This window comes from Callorhinchus milii, unplaced genomic scaffold (assembly GCF_018977255.1).
Source record: "Callorhinchus milii isolate IMCB2004 unplaced genomic scaffold, IMCB_Cmil_1.0 Scaffold16, whole genome shotgun sequence".
Classification (NCBI taxonomy): Eukaryota; Metazoa; Chordata; class Chondrichthyes; order Chimaeriformes; family Callorhinchidae; genus Callorhinchus; species Callorhinchus milii.
The window spans coordinates 15,316,855-15,337,871 of record NW_024704757.1 but is presented as its reverse complement, the minus strand read 5'-3'; the positions used below and the strand labels follow the sequence as shown (position 1 = coordinate 15,337,871).

Here is a 21,017-nt window from a genome sequence, read left to right as displayed (position 1 = left end):
CTGACCCCAGCTCGGGTCTGAGATGCTGTACACTGTCCAGTGCCTTGGGATGTCCTCCCGACGTGAAAGGCGCTATACACATGTAATCTTGTGAGACTGATTGTTGGTGCACTTGATGTAGCACTTATAAGGTCGAAAGGTCTCAAATTGCTTCACAAATAATCGCTGTCAGGTTTAGTGACTGTATTTGTCGGCAGTCGATTTCTGTCACAAATGACTCGGAAGCGCACGCATCCAGGTGGTGTATTGAATATGTCGCAAATTTTACCGTCCAAGCAATTTTTAATCAATTTTAGCAATATGTCTCGTTCTCCCAGTTAGCAGGAATACAGGAAGGCATCAGCTCCTGCCTCTGAGTCATCAAGCCCCAAGTCAGGACTTTGCACCATTCCCCCACCTCCCCCATTCCAGATAAAATTGGGCATCCACTTCTTGGCCGCTTGTGGGACATTGCTGTGCGCAAATTAGCTGTTGAGTTCACATACAAAATGCATAGTCGACTGCCAAAATCACGGTAAAAACCCTGTGAAGTGTCTCAATGACACCGTATCAAATGCAAGGATTAGTATTGCCCATATCTTCTGCTGCCGATGCCACTTAACTGGAAATTCTGTGGCAACTAACCCAGCCGATTGATCACTAGTCATGGTTTGCCCGTGATTTAGGTCTACATTTGGTTGATGTCTATAAATACCAAAACATTGCGGTTTAGTCGCGTCAGCAGTAGTGTTTCAAGTGCTCTGGGATGCTACCCTGTGTGAGGGACGCTATATAAATGCAAGCTGTTGTTGTAGCTTCAATTAGGAGTAGTACTTTCTGCATCACGGAGCGGGGGAGTGGGACTGATTGAGTAGCTCTTTGAAAGATCCTGCACAGGCGCGATGGGCCGTATGGCCTCCTTCTGTGCCGTAATATTCTAGCATTCTATCAACACATGAAATCCTATTGCATCCGCTATTAGAAACTTGCAAACCCAGATCAAAAGTTCACCTCTGTTCATTGTATTTTGTTCACATTTTGGTGAACTCAGTTATCGTATTCCGGTTGCTTTTTAAACTAACCGCATTTGTCAATTGATGAATTTTCCGAGACAATGTCTGTGTATCTATGGCAGCTAATCTCTGGTGGGCTATATTTAAACACAGGGCAGATGCTTTGGCACCTGTATTGTAAAGGCACAGTGTTAGCCGATGTTTATTCAATGTTATTGATAGCTTTATTTCCAGTTACTAATATAGCCTTTTTTACATGTAATATTGAAAATCTGTTGTATTAATATCTTTCGCCAAGAATAATCCTTCACTGGAAGAGTAGTTTTTAACCTCTGAAACAATCTGCAAAAGGTTGTCTAATGTTGCTTTTTCTTCTAATAATAATATCAAAATTATTTACATTGATGCTTCTTATGAACAGTTTATCATAATAATAATAATAATAATAATGTGTGCATTTGATATAGTGCCTTATCCTGTTGGCGATATCTCAAAGCAATTCAACATACTTTGTATATCTGTCTAGCAATGAGATTAAGTAAGGGTTTTCCATTAGGATAATATTCTCTGATTTCCTGAAACTTTGTAAAATCAACATCTAAAGACAAAGGGCATTACAAATCCCAACTGGGCTATTAGTTTTGACGCAGCTATTAGCCTCTTATGCTGTTAATATCGTCAGTGTAATGTAATGTAATGTAATGCAAATCTATAGGCTCTGGACAAGTTTATAATTCAATATATTACAAAATGACATTTGTGTAGCGCCCTCCATGTCGGGAGGACGTCCCAAGGTGCTGGTTTAGGCACTAACAAATTTAGACACCGATACTGACACTAATGTGATGTTTCGCAGCTAAGAACATATTTACAGATGGGATCCCGATTTATATCCCAATCCTAATACATTCCTCGTGAGACTGCCTTTGAGGCTTCCATAAGTAGGACAGTGTAGATTCCGTACATTGAACGATATACATTGAACGATTGAACATTGATCTATGTGTACATAGATGGACTATATAACCTTCAGAGCTGTGTTGATTTTGGCTGTCAGAGCAGAAAATCAATGAGGCATCACCTTCACCTTGATAATCTCTAGACGATAAGAGAAAACAATAGCACCTGACACACTGTGTGGTTTCGTGACAGAAAGCGCAAGGGGGAGAAATGCCTTATGTGGATCGCACAAATAAGGTCCGTATATGCTATCACGAAGTGTTTGTAACCGTACATGAAAAAACATAAGGGTTGCTCATGTACGTGATAGCCACGAGGCTCGCATTACGAAGTCAAGGAGTGACAAGTGAAGACCTCAGCTTGCGTAGGTAGGTAGGCTGCACTGGCAGAAATCAAAACTCCTGAATATTACGTACAGAGTTGGAGATGTAGTGTGTCCCTGACTACTCAGATCTGGTTGCCTAATGGTGAGCGCAATGTCACATTGCTTATCACATTAATCACCGCGCCGACTTAATCATTAACCACCTTCTTTTTACTAAAGAGCACTATTATGTACACAGCAAATCTGGTGCATGCAGAGGCTTATTTTGTGGAAGGCAAATTGACCGATGAACTGAACTGAAACAGAAAGCCAGAGTTTCAAATGGTTTTTAGTCCTTATTGTCAAGTTTCAACTTTCAGTTTCAATTGGAGTTCCGACTTGGGTACAGCTTCAAAATGCTGGAAAACCTACACTCAATTATGCTCAATTATGCTACCCAATTTACCGTCAGGGATCAAATCTATAATAATCTTGCAACAATAATCTTTAATAATAAAGATTTTAACAAATCTTTAACAAATACTCTAATCTGGTGCCTTAATTACCGACAACGTGTGAACAGAAGCCTCGTGACCTGAGCTGAGTTCACTGTTGCTTTCAACCTAGATGACAAACTGCAGATGAAAAGCTTTTGACAAGAGGCTGCACGTGAGCCAATAAACACGGTTAGGGAGAAGGAGAGTTCAGTGAGAACAGGGGGAGTGCGCAGTGTCTGCCCGGCCATGACATGTGGCAACGAGGGCAAAGAGTTCCCGAGAGTTTAAGACGCACTCCTTTCACGTTCATTGTTTGACTCTCGAGGGGAGGAATTGTTCTGGCCGAGAACGTGTGAAGTTTGGAATTCTTTGCAGGTCTGATTTGGTGACATAGGGAAGAATGGGTGATGCCACACTCCAGGCTCCCACAAACATCGGAGGCCGGTGACGCACACAGCCTGGCTGGGCTCGGGGAGCTTTTACGGCAACAGGCAAGATCCTGCTGAACTCGGAGTGAGTGGAAATGCCTCCTGCCCCCCACCCACCACCCACCGCCCCCCCACACGCACACGCACACACACCCATGATTTCTGCTGCAAGCCAGACTCTGGTAATTAGCTGGAAAAAAAACCAAGCGCTGTGTGTTTAGGAAAGGAAACCCAAGAGGCTGTTTACATCAGCCTTTGGTTTCTTTGGAATTCTCAGAACGTTACGATCCCTTACGTCAGTTTCGCTTTCCCATAGCTTGTGGGGGGGAAGGCAGAGGAGCGGGGAAGAAGGAGGAGGGGGGAGGCAGAGGAGGGGGGGAAGGCTGGGGAGGGGGAGGCAGAGGAAGGGGGAGGAGGGGGGGAGGCAGATGAGGGGTGAAGGCGGAGGAGGGGCGAAGCAGAGGAGAGTGGGGGGCAGAAGAAGGAATCCACTGCAGCAACTTTTAGTCAAACTGTCCTCTTTTTTTACAATTCAGGAAATACACCACAGTCCCTGACAAGTGCGTTGCTCTATGACTGATGCTTGTGAAGTCCTGTAGCTTGGTGGTTAGAGCACTCGCCTCGCAAGCGAGAGGTCCCGGTTTCAATTCCCGGGCAGGGCGAAACTTTAGGTAAGTTTCCTTACTCCACTCACCTCTGTTTACCGAGAAGTAAGTAGGAACCTGGTTGTTAGTCGACTGGCGGAAAGAGGTTACCAAAAGTGTGGTTAAGCTCAGATCACTGTAATAATAATCCTTGCATTTGATATTGTGCTTTGCACGTCTTTTAGACGTCTCAAAGCGCTTCACAAAATATACTGTAAAGTGAATTGACTGTACATTTTGTGGGCCAAACGTGGCAGCCAATTGCGCACAGCCGCGTCCCACAAACAGTCGTGGATTGAAGTGACTAATTTATTATTGTTCTTTTTTTCTTGAGGGATTATTATCAGGTGTGCAGAGCAAGGAAACTTGCCCAAGGTTTTGCCCTCCTACTGCACTTAAGAAGCCGCTTGCTGCTGTGTTTTGATGATAGTTTGTTTGGTGTTCTGTAGGGATGAGAGTAAATGGACCGAAGAGCATTATTCACTCTTTGAGTAGGATGACTCCTGCCCCCAGTGACTGGTCTCTCCGTGTGCATTCATCAAAACATGTTCCCTGAGCCCCTGTGAGTCTGTCTGTCCCCACTCACCGGCACGAAATGTAAGCACTTTGATTAAAGGTCATAATACCAGAAAAATAGATTGTGTTTTCTAGCATTGTGACCTTCAGCCAAAGTACATACAATCTGCGATGGTAACTGGCGACGTGCAGTCAAAGTGATCAGCCTGTGCCGGGTTTTTGTTTAATGTCAGCGTTAACAATAGGAAACTTGATGTTCCCACGTGTGTGAGTTGATCCAAGTGCATTCTCTGAGCCACAAGGACAGAAGAATCTTTGAGAATAATCCCACCCTGTCACAACACAGGATCACCATCAGCTACACGGCCATTCATTTCTTACAATGTGTCTGATGAGAGACCGAGAACACGTTTCGCACGGATCAGTCACACACACACACACGTGCACACATGCGTACACGCATACGAGGGTACAATTGGTAGCTAGAGACATGGTGCTGCCATGTGATGGGGATTAAGCAGAAAGGCTTCCAATTACTGTGATCTGAAGTGCTGTAACTTTAAGGCGCAGTTAATGAAGTTGGAGAAAGGTTCCTTTGAGTTTAAACACGGAGTGCCACTTTACTCTATTTGGCTGCTGCCTGCCTACAAATACGCAGTCAATACACTTTACAATAAACACTGTCGTTGGTTTTGAGGGCATCTCAGTGATTTGATAAAGCACTAAATCAAGCGCAAGGATTATTGTCTTATTAAAATCTGGTGAAAAAGAAGTAACGTTAAAAGACCATGGCCAAAATACTGCAAAACGTTACCACATCTATCCTGAAACATTTGGTTACCAGATTATTCCTTTTTTTATTTAAATCGAAAAACAACAGCACAAGCAAAGGACACGTCAAGGTTGCTTTTGTAAAGTGCTTTATTTTGCAAGGTAAAAGTCAGATCGGAAACACAGCCCCGTGAAAAATTAGCAACATGAGTCGCAGCATTGCAGACGGGGTGGAAACATCTAGTAAGCGAACCAACTCTGAAAGCCCGCTCTGCGCTGTCAGTGAGCCAGAGCAATCGAGCTACACTATGAATCACTGCTTTCTGTTTAACCAGGGAGAAAGCTTTCAACCACCATGATTGGTTTGATTCCCGGGCAGGGCTATACGCTGGGCAAGTTTCCTTACCCCACATGCCTCTGTTTACTTAGCAGTAAGTAGGAACATTTGACATCTCCCAATGTTAGAGGTCTAATGTTTAAGCGTTCCGAGATGCCGTTCCAGCATGAAGGCCGCTGTATAAATGCATTTTGTTGTTGTTGCGGCTGTCGCTAGGAAATGATGGAATCTGGCGTTTCAGAAATGAGAACTGAGGAAGGGAGGGGAAGGGGAGAAAGAAAAGAAAACAAACGACTGCGTTGTAACTATTCTTCCAGACTTTCAGCCTCCTGTCCACAAAGACGGCTCGAGGATAAAGGGCTGCAAATATGACTTGGAGTGATAATGTGCGTGAATCACACAAGAGAATATTTCTTACACTGTCACAGAACATTCCCAAGTCGCGTGGGGACGATTAATGCTGACTCAAAGCCAGCTCCGCACTGGGGTTTTAGTGGTTAGAGCGCTCGCCTCTCAAGCGAGAGGACCTGGGTTTGATTCCCGGAGAGGGCAAAACGTTAGACAAGTTTGCTTACTCCACGTGCCTCTGTTCACCTTGCAGTAAGGAGGAACCCAGTTGTTAGTCGATTGGCGGATCGCTTTTCCGGGGTTAAATAAATATAACCCTCAAAAATAAAAAAATTAAAAATTTGGTCACTTCAATCCACAGCTGTTTGTGGGGACGCTGCTGTGCGCAATTGGCTGCCGGGTTTCGTTCACAAGATACACAGTCAATTCACTTTACAGTATATTCTGTGAAGCGCTTTGAGACATCTCGAAGACGTGATAAGGTGCTTGGTCAAATGCAAGGATTATTATTGTTACTGTATTGCCCAGTATCGGGAATGTAAATTAGAAATTACTACACGAGGGCCTGTACCGGCCACAGAGGAAATTGGGCCAGAATGAGTACTTCCTCTGGTACACGGCCTTTTTCAAACACTTTGATAACTGCACATCACAGTCGCAGATCATTTTCTCACACTCGTCATAGATGTTGCCTGGAAAACAGAAACAAATTAAAGAAAGGGATTCGTTTCTCAGAAGGGCCAGATGGTTTATGTTAAATGATTCAGTTTGTGGACCCAGCTTTTAAAGTTCACACACGCGCACAGGTTGCGTGAACTGAACTGAAGTGAAGTGAAGTTCGCAAATGTCAGAGTTACTGTGATCAGTTGTCTTCGCTGTACTTGCTGAGTTAATGGTTTTGGAGAATGTCTGGAATAGGGTGGAACACCGAAACACCACTCACTCAAAAGGCAGTGACATGTTCAGGCAGGCATCTTGGATCTTTCACTGCATGTAGGAAAGTGTGTGGAGAGCTCTTGTTATTTTGAGACCAGCACCTCCCTGAAAATTACTCTTAATGTACAAATTTTTCAAATGATTGGGTGGAGAATATGAAATTAGGATAAGTATAAATCTGGGGTTTGGTTGGATTATAATTGTAATTGAACAGGTTTAGTTTGGATTCCAAATATGCAATCAGCATGTAATAACAACCATAATAATAATAATAATAATCCTTGCATTTGACACAGCGCCTTTTCACGTCTTCGAGAAATCTCAAAGCATTTCACAGAATAGATTGTAAACTGAATTGAATGTATGTTTTGTGGGCGAAACACTATCTTTGGGAGGGGCTGTGGGGGACACAGCAGTAATGAGGAGTTTTCCTTGGCCAGATTGGAACTGCAGTAGTTGTTGGCGTGTGGCAAAGGAACCAGCAATTCACATGAATAACAACAACAACAACAACTTGGATTTTATATAGCGCCCTCCACGCCGGACGGCGTCTCAGAGCGCTTCGAATAAATGTCTGTGACTGTGAGATCAGCTTTCCCTGTATTGTGCTGGGCTGTGGAAACCAGTTAAACGTTAAGGGTAGTTAAGGAGTGTCTACATTAGGGATAACGAGTAGTTGGGCCAGCAGTGGTCTACTCCAGAGGTTGCACGAGAGTTATCCACTGTGTTCGGTGATTTGAATTGTACAAAATGAGAATTCTCTCCAGACTTAGGTAAGCAGGAGACGTCCCTCCAAGGGACACACAGGAGTTTCCAGGTGTCAAGTGCAATGAACGTGTAATTGTAGGCAAATGTGGCGGCCAATTTTCACAAGGCAAGGGCAAGTTTATCTGGAGGATTGTTGGCCAGGGGGAGCGAGGCAAGAGAAATTCCTTCCTCTCTTCAGTTGTTGCACGGGATCTTTAACGTCCACCTGAACAGGCAGACGGGACTGACTGGATGTCCTTCTGATCGTTCAATTGGGGCTACGTTTGGCTGATGACAAAAATTAAATAGCCCAATAGTCAGTCAACCCGCAGCATCTTATTAACTCTTATGTATTATATTGGCTGCCAACAAACACACAGTCTTTACACTTCACAGTAAATCATAGAATTGTGGAACCTTACAGTGCTTAAGGAGGCCATTCGGCCCATCGTGGCTGTGCTGACTCTTCGAAAGAGCTACCAACTACTCCCACTTTCCCGCTCTTTCCCATAGCGTTGCAAATTTTTCCATTTCAATTTATATATAATAATAATATAATAACTGCCGGGTGCAATTGGCTGCTGCGTTTCGCCCATAAAATACACAGTCAATTCACTTGACAGTGTAGCCTGTGAAATGCTTTGAGACGTCTTGAAGACACAATAAGGCGCTGTTTCAAATGCAAGGATTATTATTGGTGTTACTAATAGTGTTTATTATCTGCAAAGATAATCGTGTGCCTCACTTACCACATCTGGGAGTGAAATATCTGCAGGACCAGCTGTAAGAGTCTGTCTTGGGATGGCAGCCAATGTCCTCTGCCTTCCCGTAACAGCAATCATGGGTGTAGCAACACCTCAGAGAGGGAGAGAGGGGGAGAGCAGAGCAGAATGTGAGCGAAAGCATCAAGTGTTACCATCCAGCAACAAAATATACCGTCAATGAGTCTCAATCGAAGCCTTCCCTCCTGCAATAAAGCTTCTCTCTCTCTCACCAAATGGCTCAGTGTTTCCTTACCCATGATTTATTGGTCAGCAAATGCTTTATTTATGCTTTCAATTATCTTTAATGTGAGGAAGGGAAACTTCATTATGGTGTAATGCGTGGGAAGTTTGCCCACAAAATATACAGTCACTCCACTTTACAGTATATTCTGTGAAGCGATTTGAGATGCCTTGATGATGTGATAAGATGCTATATCAAATGCAGAGATTATTATTATTATTATTATTATTATAACTTGCATTGTAAGATTCATGGCTCCATTCCTTTAGGTCCAACACAGTTCTTTGTTCCTCTTTAGGTCAATGACATGAGAACATCATCTGACTAATGGGACATCCTCATTTGGGACAGGCCTTTGACTGTCTGTCACACAGGCTGAATTGGCACGGAGGAGACATCTCCGCAAAACCAGGTGGATCTGAACCAATCTAAGGGAAATGGGGCAAGGGCGGGGTAATTGAAGTTGAGGAACAGATCAGCCATGATCTTATAGAATGGCAGAACAGGCTCGAGGGTCTGAATGATCAACTCCTGTTTCTATGTTTCTGTGTTTCTAAGGCAGACTTGCAGATGTGTGCGTGTCCTCAGCCCGGCTAGCCAACTCTCTGCATGGGTAGCTCCTAATTAACAAGTGTCACACGTCACAATTACCCCCTTTATAACGTGATTGTGGGTGTTTAGGAGCCAGCGCGCAAGGCATCAGTGCTTGGCAGATGTGCAACTTAATGTCTTGTGATCCAGTGTAGCGGCGGTGGTTTGGGTAACATGCCTTTGAGGTGCATTGACAACCCAATGGAATTAGGTTTGCTTCTGCAGTTTTACCAAATGTCCGGGTGCTTGTCTGTCTTACCAGTCGGTCTTGTCTCGGGGCCAGCCTCTTCCTCCAATCCCACAGTAACAACCGTACGTTAGATACGAAATGGATCGTCCTGTGCTGCAGCGCAGCATCCCGACCAGCTCGATGACGCTTCTTGTCCGCACCACATGTCCCTCGGTGACTGTGAGCTGCACTGGATCCAAAGCACAATCTACTTTTACAAAACCATTCAACGCCAGAGCCTAAGTGCCTCTTGCAAACAGCGCTCTTGCCTCCCAGGTCTTCGAGACGCCTCGGAGCCACGATAAGACATTATTATTATTATTGTCATTATTATTGTAAGTCAGAAAGTCGTGCGTCCAAGCCCCGTGCCGAGACTGGAGCTCACAGAGGATGCCAAACGTTTATGGCTGTTTGTGGGTCTTTGTTTACTGTGCGCAACTTAACTGCTGGGTTAAAGTGAATTGACTGTGTATCCTGTGAGCAAAACACAGCACCCAATTGCACCCAACAGCGTCCCACAATCCAGTCGTGGATTGAGTGGCAAAATGATTATTTATTTATTTACTTTTTTTTTAGGAGGGTTTATTATGCCCCAGAAAAGTGATCAGCCAATCGACTAACAACCGGGTTCCTACTTACTGCGAGGTAAACAGAGGCGTGTGGGGTAAGGAAACTCGCCTAACGTTTCTAACCGCTCGCCTCGCAAACGAGAGGATAATGGCAGCTTTAGGCTGTTTCCAAATCACAGGGAAAAACAGGGGGCGAGGAAGTTGAGCAAACCCAGAATGAAGAGGGCCAAATTATATATAATAAACCCTTTGCGGAGCTGCGACACAGAACAAAGGATCAGTAACTTGTTAACCCTTTCTCGGGCGGGACCTCTACATCCTTGAGACATGAATATACTGTAACGTGAATTGACTGTATGTTTCGTGGGCGAAAGATGAAATCAAGGGAGCCTCCTTCATCCTAAGCTGTCTTACAACTCTTGGGTCTGGCAGCCTGGCTCAGTTGATCGCAGTGGATGATCGGCGCATCGAGTTTTGTTCTGCTCACTGTCTAGGTTGGCTGGGGAGAGCTGCCGTCATGGGTGCCGTGCTTCGGGTGATGCGTTCAACCTAGATCCTGCCTGGCTGTACAGCTGGACATTAAAGATGACACTGACACGGGGAAGTGAAGGGTGTTTCTCCCCGTGTCCTCGCCAACAATCCTCCTGATCAAATTGCCATTCACTTAATTACATAGAATTACATAGACTGTTACAGCACGAAAATGGGCTATACTGCACTTTGCAAGAGCTTCGACGCCTTCTTAATCCCCACCCCCCCACCTACCCCACACACCTCTAGTCCTTTATCTCTCATCAAGTATACATTAAGTTTTCTCTGATATATATTGATGCTTTTCACAGCTGTTGGTGAAAAGTTGTTGTGACCAAATTGGCTGCCGCATTTGCCTGCAAACACGCTTTGAGGCAATTCCCTGAAATCTTTCCACATTATAGGTGCTGAGTCAAATACCAGGTCTCGTACTATGAGCTGTAAACCTCAAAAGACAGCAATGCCAATGAAATTTAGCATCTGATGGAAATTCCCTCTGCTCCAAGCCAGCAAATGGCTTCAGGTTACTTAGATAAATATTAATGTTAAGGGAGGGAGTAATGTGAGGGGGAGGAGGGAGAAGCGAAAGCTAAACTAAAATAAAATACACGCATTCAGGTCTTTTTAAAAAAAAATCAGTGACTCCTTGGTCGAATAAATGGTCACTTTAAGACTGTTTACCTGTTAGCAGTGAAATGAGACCGAAGAGGAGGGATCCCATTGATGAAGGCACACGCTGCTTCAGTCTCAATCCAGGGCACTGGGTTTACAGTCCAATGCCTCAAACCCTCCGATACCAACACTTCCTGAAAATAAGCACAGGAACAGCTCTGTGTTACAGATGTGCTTACCAGACTGCCTGCCTGCCCTCCACCCACTCACTCGCTCACTCACTCCCCCACCCACTCACCCACTCACTCACTCACTCACTCACTCCCCCACCCACTCACCCACTCACTCACTCACTCCCCCCCCCCGCTTGCTCACTCCCCCACTCACTCACCCACTCATTCACTCACTCCCCCCCCCCGCTCGCTCACTCACTCACTCGCTCACCCACCCACCCACCCACCCACTCACTCACTCACTCACTCACTCACTCACTCACTCCCCCACTCACTCACTCACTCCGCCGCTCACTCACTCAGTCCACCGCTCACTCACTCACTCACTCACTCCCCCGCTCACTCACTCACTCACTCACCCACCCACCCACCCACCCACTCACTCACTCACTCACTCACTCCCCCACTCACTCACTCACTCACTCCGCCGCTCACTCACTCAGTCCCCCGCTCACTCACTCACTCACTCACTCACTCACTCCCCCGCTCACTCACTCACTCACCCACCCACCCACCCACCCACCCACCCACCCCCCCCACTCACTCACTCACTCACTCACTCACTCACTCACTCACTCACTCACTCACTCACTCACTCCCCCACTCACGCACTCACTCACTCACTCCGCCGCTCACTCACTCAGTCCCCCGCTCACTCACTCACTCACTCACTCATTGGCTACAAGGTGTGTTTGGGAGGAAATACTGACAGTTGCCATACTGTCCCAGTAAAATCCGCGGCAGAATTACTCCCATTCATGCAGTAAGAATTAATGCTGAAGGCACGAAGGTGTCTGGCTCTCGTTCAAACAGCAGAGGAAAGATTCCAGTTCAGTGCAGCGTCAGGCAAATCTCATGACTCCCCTTACATTCCCCGCTCCACGCTCTGACCCTTTTATAGCGATGAAATGTAGCATTTCTCCCACAAAATAGACAGTCATTCCACTGTACAGTATAGTCTGTGAAGCGCTCTGAGACGTCTCGAAGACGTGATAAGGCGCTGTATCAAATGCGAGGATTATTAATATTAATCATTAATGTGGGGAATGTAAGGGAAATTTTTCCATCGCTGCAAAGGAAATGTGACTAAGCTGGCATTTGATTTGAATGCGACTTTTATTTGATATTACTTCATTAAAATTGAAGATAAGAAGATTAGGATCCAAATCGCTGGCTCTGTTCTTTCTGTTCTAAATCCCTTCAATTCCGCTTTCGTGCGCTGGAATCTCAAGAAGTGACCGCGGACTGTGTTTTGGGGGTCAACTGTTGCGTTCTTCCAAAGCGAGATACGTTACATCAGCAACCACTTGTGTTTATATAGCGCCCTTATAATAATAATAATAATAATCCTTGCATTTGATATAGCGCTCTTCACGTCGGGAGGACGTCCCAAAGCGCTTCACAGAATATACTGTAAAGTGAATTGACTGTATATTTGTGGGCGACCGCGGCAGCCAATTGCACACAGCAGCGTCACACAAACAGTCGTGGATTGAAAATGACCAATTTATTACTGTGTTTTTTTTGGAGGGATTATTAAGTGCTTGCAACTCAGGTGCTCAGCTATTGTCAAGCTTTTCCAGGGCAAGTGTATCGATCGCATCGACGTTAGGAAGAGACATTAAAGCCCTTTACATTAAAGCACCCCATTTACTGGCTGCAATTCGGTTTCTAGGACATTGTCCTGGGACAGACAATCCCATGTGGCAGGAGAGTCAAAAGTTAGCGATCAACGAGTTCCAAACAATTGCACGTCAAAGCCTTAAGTGCTTATGTAACGCTCTGCTCCAGGCTAGGCTGGAGCCAGACAGTTGACAATAGGGACATTGATTGCCTTTCTAGACAGAGAGAAATGGCACGCTTTATGTCTAGGAATGCAGCTTTATGTCCAGGAATTACAGGAGAAAACATGAGGGAAAAGAATGAAATAAGTGAAGAAACGTATCAAACAGGAGGCAGAGGAAGAGAGAAAAAATCACTCATTCGCTTCGTGGCTGGTTATGGGACGCTGCTGTGCACATATTGGCTGCCGCATTTGCCCACCACATAATCGCTACGCTGTACAGTTTACCCTGTGAAGCTGATTGAGATGTGAAAGCACTATATCAAGTGTAAGGATTATTATTATTATTATAAGACCCAATAATTCAGTCCCCTACCGCCTTTTCAGGCAGAGTTAAAGGTAAACGTTCATTGCAGGTAGAAGGAGACATACAGCTTGTACACACACGTTTCAATCACCCAGGTGTTTAATACACAATTAACAACCAGCTTCCAAGTGAATAATAATAATAATAATTCCTGCATTCGATACAGCGTTTTATCATGTCTTCTAGACATCTCAAAGCGCTTCACAGAATGTACTGTTAAGTGAATTGACTGTATCATTTGTCCATATACAGTAAAAGGGTGCCTTAAAATCTCAAAATAAATCCTGCAGAATGTGACGACATAAAGGCAAACCTGCCACACACTAGAATAATGCAACGCTATCGGACGAGTGCTGGAAACTTCCGCACACAAACCTCATGAGCAGGAGCTTCATCTCTTCCGCGGTTGCCTCACCAGAAGGTCCAAATTTGCCTTAGCCTTAGCTGAAGGCTACTTGCAAACACGATAGGGTCCAGCCCGATGAAATGGCCAGAAAAGCAGGTTGATTCAAGCATAGAACTGCTTTATTGCAGTCAACAATGCTGCCATCTCCAGATATACTGCCTGTGAACTATAATATCAAACCACAAAGATGACAGCGAAAAGCCAAAATAACAGCCGAGAGAGAGAGAGGGGGAGAGAGAGTTGCAGTTCACGTCACCACTTATCCAAGAACCCACACATGTTTTGGGAAGGGAGGGGTTGCATTCCTTCGTCAAGCAGTGCCAGTTCACACAGCCCGCGGAGGCGATAAAGAAAAGGAACCATCTCGGTGTCCATTATCGGGGCAAATATCCCATCCAAGGAAAGGAGAAATTCACCAAAAGGCAGGGAGGGTTCAGTACCCACAGTGACGAAATGAACGTCAAAGAAAATGCAGCAGTTCTTCTTTTAAAAAAACACGCACCCATCTGTTTTTCAGATCATTTTATGAGGGATATTTTGATCGATCGCTCACTATTACAGATTTTTTTTGATATAAAAAGATTATCTCATCGATTAAGCCTTTTGGTGGAGGGGAAACTTGATATTATGAACGACCTTTGGAACCCAAAAAAATCAAATTCTTTTCTGGGTCTCCTTGTTCCGTTTCTTTCTCTTTCTCCACCAACCAAACTCTTCCCTTCCCTCCTCCCTCCTCCCCGGAAGTGCTGTGACACAGTGCCAACGTGTGTTTCTGACTCTGGCAACTCTGGCTCTAATGAACGTTCTTCGTGTCATGATTCCTCGGCTGTTGTGTTGGCAGAGGTTTACACTGTGGACTATTCTTGTCGTGGCGTGACATCCATTCCTTACACTCGCTCATATACTTAGGCACTTGTTAACCAACATGAACCAGGAATGATCTCTCTTCCTGGCTCAGGAACTGCAAGGCTTCAATGGCTTCTCCGACTGAGATCAGTGAGCTCAGCAGGGACTGGGATTGAGACTCAGCCAGCCTTCCAAGGACTATTAGGAGGCAATGCATCTAACCACAGAGCCACGTGGAGACCTCTATAGTCAGCGTAGCAGTGAGCCATAGCATGAACAACAATTTGCATTTACACAGCGCCCTTCACTTGATAGCGCCGGAGTCTGATGTTGAGCCAGAGCGACAGGGAGGTCAGTGAACACCTGTTCCCTGAAGAAGATCAGCATCTTCACTGTTTTCCACATGATTTATAACAACTTCTTCCACACCATCACCATGAGCATTGGTGTAACTGTGCCAACATCTGAGATACATTAAGCTCCAAAGAGCCCCTCTCCTGAGGACTAATACTGTGCAGCCTTATGTTTAGGATCAGAGCCAGTTGAAACCATCAGGAAATGGTTTATTTTATCTCTGTTTAATTTTGTCAGCGTTTCTGTGAAATCTCTTACAGTATATTTTAAGCCTCACCTTGTGTGCCAAGGACAGGGTGGGTCACTGCTGGAATGGTTGGCTTGTTGCTTGTTAAGGAGTGCTTAAGGCCAGGTTATTGCAATTCAATTAAATAAAAATAAATACATAAATAAATAAAACAAATAATAATTTGGTCACTCAATCCACGACTGTTTGTGGGACACTGCGGTGCACAAATGGCTGCCGCGTTTCGCCCACAAAGGCATCCTCCTGACTTGAAAGACACTGTATCAAATATAAGAATTATTATTATCATTGTTATCATCTTGCAAACCTACTTTCCTGTCTCGATAAAAATCCTGGTAAACACACACACACACACACACACACACAGTATTGATGTCAATATTTCAAGACCCTTTGTGTTTTTAAAAGGAACAATCGACGCAACACTGTAGTGAAAATTGGGTTTAACTCAAACGTATAGCTTGCGTTCAACAGCGAGTTACAGGCAATGCGCCGGGTAAAATATCAAATCCACACACAGATCCACATCAATTCTACTTGTTTCCAGTTTACTATTATGTTTTATCTGCAACTGCTGGCCGCCAGATCAAAGCAACGGAGTGAGTTGGAGGAAGGATGGAAGATTGATACTCGCATTTTTTACGAGCAGGTGTGACCTTGTCGGAGGCTGCGATACCCAATCGCAGGCAAGTGTAAACCCCCGAGAAAAGCTGCTTGGCACATGTACTGTCAACCAGCGAGGAGGTTAGCACTGATACTAACAGTTCAAGGATTGTTAGAATAACTTCTGGGAGTTGTGTTGATGAGTTTCCATTGATGGCTCGTTGCTCGGTTAAGTTGGATAGCAAAATTCTTTTTTTGTGACCCCCCCCGCCCCCCCACCCCACACACACACAAATTCTGAAGCTGTAAAACCAACTGATGTTAGAGCATTTCTTGGAAATTGCAATGTTTGTGCCAAATGGAGGGGTTAGGGGATTGGGGGGGTTAGTGGGTGGGGGTGGAGTGTTTGTGGGCGGAGTGAATGGCTTCTTCATGGAATCCTCCCTCCCACCCACTGCTCAATGTTACTGATACCTTAAAGATCCCATGGTTCTGTACAAAAAGATGTCCTGGCCAATAATCCCAATCCCCCAGGGAAGATCAGTCATTCTCTTTGTGGCTGTTTGTGGGACATGTTTGGGTACCAATTGGTTGTCATATTTGCCTACAAAATACACAGTCATTGATTCACCGTAAAATCCTGTGTTATGCTTCGGGATGTTTGTGTGTGTGTGGTGTGTGTGAGTGTGCGTGTGTGTGCGCGCGTACGTGTATGCGTGTGTGTGTGCGTGTACCTCCAGCACACCCATGTACCAGTCAATAACTAACGGATTAATTGTTCACTTTTTTTTCCAACACACTACAAGTGGCAATTTACACCTGGAGAGGAGTTGCTGTGTTTCTTACCATTCAACTGAAAAGCGAAGCAAAGACCCCAGTAAATGATTTCACAGTGCCGTTGTACTCCCAAAGTTGTCTATTGATTGCGTGGTGTAGTTTGACTCCCAGCACAGAACAAACACAACAGGCATCAGTGAGAGGATTTGGGATCTTTTCCCTGCTCCACAATCGTTGGATTAAAATAGAGTTTAAGCTCTAAGTAGATCGGCGCGCCAACTGGAAGCTAACGTTTGCCGAGCCAAAGGTGGGGGGGGGGGGGGAGTTGGTTAGAAAATGTTGCTTTAGTGTTTGGATGGTCACCTTCTGGTGACTGAAAGCCTGAGGTGGGGGCTATGGGGAGGTTGGGGGGGCACTGGGGGGCTTCTTACCTGCCCAGCGTCTTTGCTTCAGTCTCGGAAACCGAGGGCGCAGAGCCTTCAAGAGCAGGTTCGCACTTCAGCCGGGATCAGGGACGGATAACGAGATGATGCTCGCAAATCGCTCAGCACCTTTAAGACCAAAGTGGCCGGCGTAAGCTATTTTATAGCAGTGGCTGTGACCTTTGATCCCTCTCACCATATCCTTGTTCTATTCCTTGTATTGTTATGCCTAATTATTGTCCTGTGATGTCTGATTGATTAACCTCTCCTTCGCGACGGATCGCTATGTTCTGGCAACTTCCCGAGTCGGTTAACTTACTGGAGGAAAAATACTGCGGACGCCGGAAATCTGAAGAGAGAGTTCCCAGCGACTGACTTCTGTTTTTACGTGGAGTTAATTTACTAATTCTTGCTCTAGTTTCCTGCGGAGAGAAAGCCCATCACTGAGATCTAAACTAATCCTTTTCCTAACTGACATTACCTCTTGTATTAACCCCCCACCCTTCCTGTGGCACTGAGCACAACACAAAATGGGGGTAATGAGAGGTGGGGTGGGGGGAGTTGGGGGGGATATGCTTCTGGTCCGCTCCCTCCTTTAATTCCATTTCCACCTTTCCTGTATACCCCTTAATTCCCTTGTTTTCCAAGTATCTCTCTCTGTCCCCTGCCTTTTCCTTGCTCTCTTTTAATCCTCACGTTGAGAAAAAGAAAGGCAGTTTTTGCACCTGCGACCAAGTCGCTCTGACTTTAGTAACAACAGAAGATATTTTCAATATTTTAGGAAGAAACTGTAATGATTGGGGAGAAACTGAACATGATCTTTTATCGTGGGTGTCACAATGTTCCGGCGACTCAACTGATGCTTCTAAACACAGAGGAAAATATGCCTAACATTTGGACAGAGATGACTCACTCCTTTAATATCTTCCAAGTAGCACAGAATTAGCACGGAATAGCACACCAAAAATAAATCTCCGTACATTGCGAGTGAAATGGTGATGTGGTGAATTGAATGTCCCGTCTCAAATGACTCCTCTGTGTCTCATCTCTTGATGTTCTTTGTATTTTATGGCTCTTCTTACTTCCTCTTCTCTCCACGCACCCCACCCCCCCCCCCCCCACAGGCCCGACAAACCCCCACTCTCCGTCTGCATTGAGACTCACAAAGAACACTGGCCACCGTCAGCAAATCGTTACGGTGACTCCTGTGAAGCGCTTTGAGACGTCTCGAAGACAACGATATATCAGATGCAAGGAATATTATCATTATCATCATTCACTGTTTGACTCCAAAAAGACAGAGCTCCCTTTACACACTACACTTTACAGTTAAAAATCCTGTGAAGAGCTTAGCGAGGTCCTCCCCATATGAAAGGTGCTATGCATCAAATGCAAGGATTATTATTTTTTTTATTCCAAAATTTCAGCAGCCATCGTATCGCTTTAGTTGCAGTCGGCTCTCTGTTCCCGGTACAATTCGCAACAGATCTCCTCGAAAACCCGGTAGATTCTGAAATGTCCGCTAAGGTGTAAATTGCACACGAGATCCACTGGTTCATTCTTCACTGGGTTTATTTAATTTTTTTGAGGCCATGAGTTAACATTCCCGACGGATTAAGAACTTTTCCGCATGTCATTTTCGATCGAGAGCGAGTGATGTCCTCATTAAGCATTGTCAAAATTCAGACCTCATTCTTTGGAGCAGAATATTTTCACACTCAAAAATCTCTTTGCTCGATCAGTTTATGCATTCATACCCTGTAGATATGGGCTAACGCGACGGAGCCACTTCCCACCCATTACACAGATTCAGCTACTGCAGTCATGGCAATTAAAAACTTAAGACAAATATCAAGTTTTTGAGTCCAGGATGTACCAGGTAATTCAGGCCAGGAACTGAATGTGTTTCTTATACAGTTCATCAGTGGGGAATTGTCATCGAAGGAACAACACATTCGGTTTAGGACAGAGTGACCTACACTGACTGTTACTTGTGTAGGTAACCAATAACAGATTATTTCTTCAAGGTCCGTCGCAGTAGAATTTCTATAACTAAGACTAGAGTCACTAACCAAGAATATCCCATGTCTCCGTTGCATTGATTAGGCTACATCTGAGAGTATTGTGTTAATTTTTTTGGCTACCTATTATTATGATTATTATTACCTACGGCAGCAAGGAGAGGATCCTATGGACAAACACCCTGCACACAGTTTCGCTTTTTCTTTAATAAGTGTCCGCAACACAATGTCACATCCTTCTGCATATGATTTTGACAATTTATTTGCATTTGCTGCAACGGCACACGTTCAACGTGCGCACAGCTACCAGCGCTGAGTTGATAATGTACCCTCCATGACAAAGTTGTCAACCTAAGGAGTGATTGGGCAATGAGGCTTCAGTGAGCATTGAATTGGCCACAGAGTGCAATAAGGAGTTCTGATGATTGAAAGACCTTGTGACCCATCACTCAAGTCCTTTTGTTTGTTGTTCAAGATCAAAGAGGTGTCAAAGAGAAAGAGGGAGTCGGAACTTGATGTGCTGATTACTTTACGATTTGGGCTGATGAAGCAAAGTCGGTAACGACGTGTTAAAAGGTACTGGATTCACATTTGAGGAAATTAATATTAAAATGGTGGGGGACCTCCGGGGGAATGGGATTAAATTTCCAGGAGGAGGAATTGGAGACTCGTCAGTATGGCCCGCGAAGCGATTTGAGACGTCTCGACGACGTGATAAGGCGTTATATCAAGTGCAAAAATGATTAATGTTGTTATCACTTTGGGGCTACAAACGTATTTTAATTTCAGATGACTCTGGTTGATCTGATCTGTGCTTATTGACAGGCGGTGGGTGGCGGTAGGCAGCTGAGCTTCGCCCCCCCCCCCACCGTTCAACTACTGATGCTCCTCACAGCTCTGTACGGGTTTGGTTTTCAAGAAGACAAGTGTAAATAATAATAATAATAATCTTTGCATTTGATATTGTGCTTCGATTGAGTGACCAAATTACTACTATTATTATTATAGCATTATAATAATTATAGCGTCACTATACAATCCATTATAATAACGACGACGACAGCCCCGGCGTTCGATCGCGTCGTCGAGACGCCTCAAGGCGCTTCGCGGGAACATGCCGTGAAGTGTAGTGACTGTGTGTGTATGGGGGGGCGGTTGGGGTTGGAAAGGGGTTTTATTGGAGATGATCGGCGCGCGGCCAAATAAATACACAGCATTAACACCTTTAGATGTAAACACAGGAGGAGAGATAATATAACAGCTTTGTAGCTCGAATGTCAACCCCCCAACCCTTCCCCCCAACACCCCCCCACACACACCCCCACCCCCACACACCCCCCCCCCACACACACACCCCCCACACACACACACACCACACACCCCCCCACACACCCCCCCACACACACACCACCCCCCCACACACACACCCCCCCACACACACCACAACACCCACACCCCACCCCCCCCCACACACACACCCACACACACACACACACACCCACACCCCCCCACACACACACACCCACACCCCCCCACACACACACACCCACACCCCCCCCACACACGCACCTCCACACACCCCCACCCACACACACCCCCCACCCCCCCCACACACACACCCCCACACACCCCCCCCCACACCCCCCTACACCCCCACCCCCCCCACACCCCCCCCCACACAGACACCAGCCCTCCCTGAACCTTTCGGACCAGGAGTGTGTTGCGGTGGTGGTGGTGGTGTGGGGGAGCGGTGGGAGTGTGACGCCGCTCAGCAGCGGAGGGTGTCACAGGGTAAAGGGTCCGGAGGCTGCGATTTCCGGCGGAGCCGCTCTTTCTCTCTCACTCTCTGTGTGTGTGTCCTCTCCGCCATTTCTCTCTCTCCCCCTCTCACACACTCCCCCCCTCTCTCCCCTCTCTCTCTCACACACACTCCCCCCTCTC

General features: G+C 45.6%; 1 protein-coding gene and 1 long non-coding RNA gene across 9 annotated transcripts; one reads left to right on the top strand and one right to left on the bottom strand.

Annotated features, from left to right (window-relative positions):
• Positions 1-6,118: 6,118 nt before the first annotated feature.
• On the bottom strand, positions 6,119-13,985 carry LOC103190668 (phospholipase A2-like). 8 transcript variants are annotated; one of them, XM_007911533.2, is made up of 5 exons: positions 11,891-12,046; positions 11,087-11,211; positions 9,336-9,495; positions 8,230-8,336; positions 6,119-6,489 (listed from the first exon to the last, which is right to left on the bottom strand). In XM_007911533.2, the coding sequence occupies exons 2-5, from the start codon at positions 11,124-11,126 to the stop codon at positions 6,341-6,343; spliced, it is 456 nt and encodes a 151-aa protein (XP_007909724.2). In that variant the 5' UTR covers positions 11,127-11,211; positions 11,891-12,046; the 3' UTR covers positions 6,119-6,340. The 8 variants fall into 8 exon arrangements, with proteins under 8 accessions (XP_007909724.2, XP_007909725.2, XP_007909723.2 ...); XM_007911534.2 differs by lacking the exon at positions 11,891-12,046 and adding an exon at positions 13,776-13,985 and having other exon boundaries at positions 6,276-6,489; XM_007911532.2 differs by having other exon boundaries at positions 6,276-6,489; positions 8,230-8,302; positions 11,961-12,051.
• LOC103190669 lies at positions 9,944-16,904 on the top strand. Its single transcript, XR_489180.2, has 3 exons — positions 9,944-9,969; positions 15,903-15,997; positions 16,663-16,904. It is a non-coding gene; the product is annotated as an uncharacterized LOC103190669 (long non-coding RNA).
• The last annotated feature ends 4,113 nt before the right edge of the window (positions 16,905-21,017 follow it).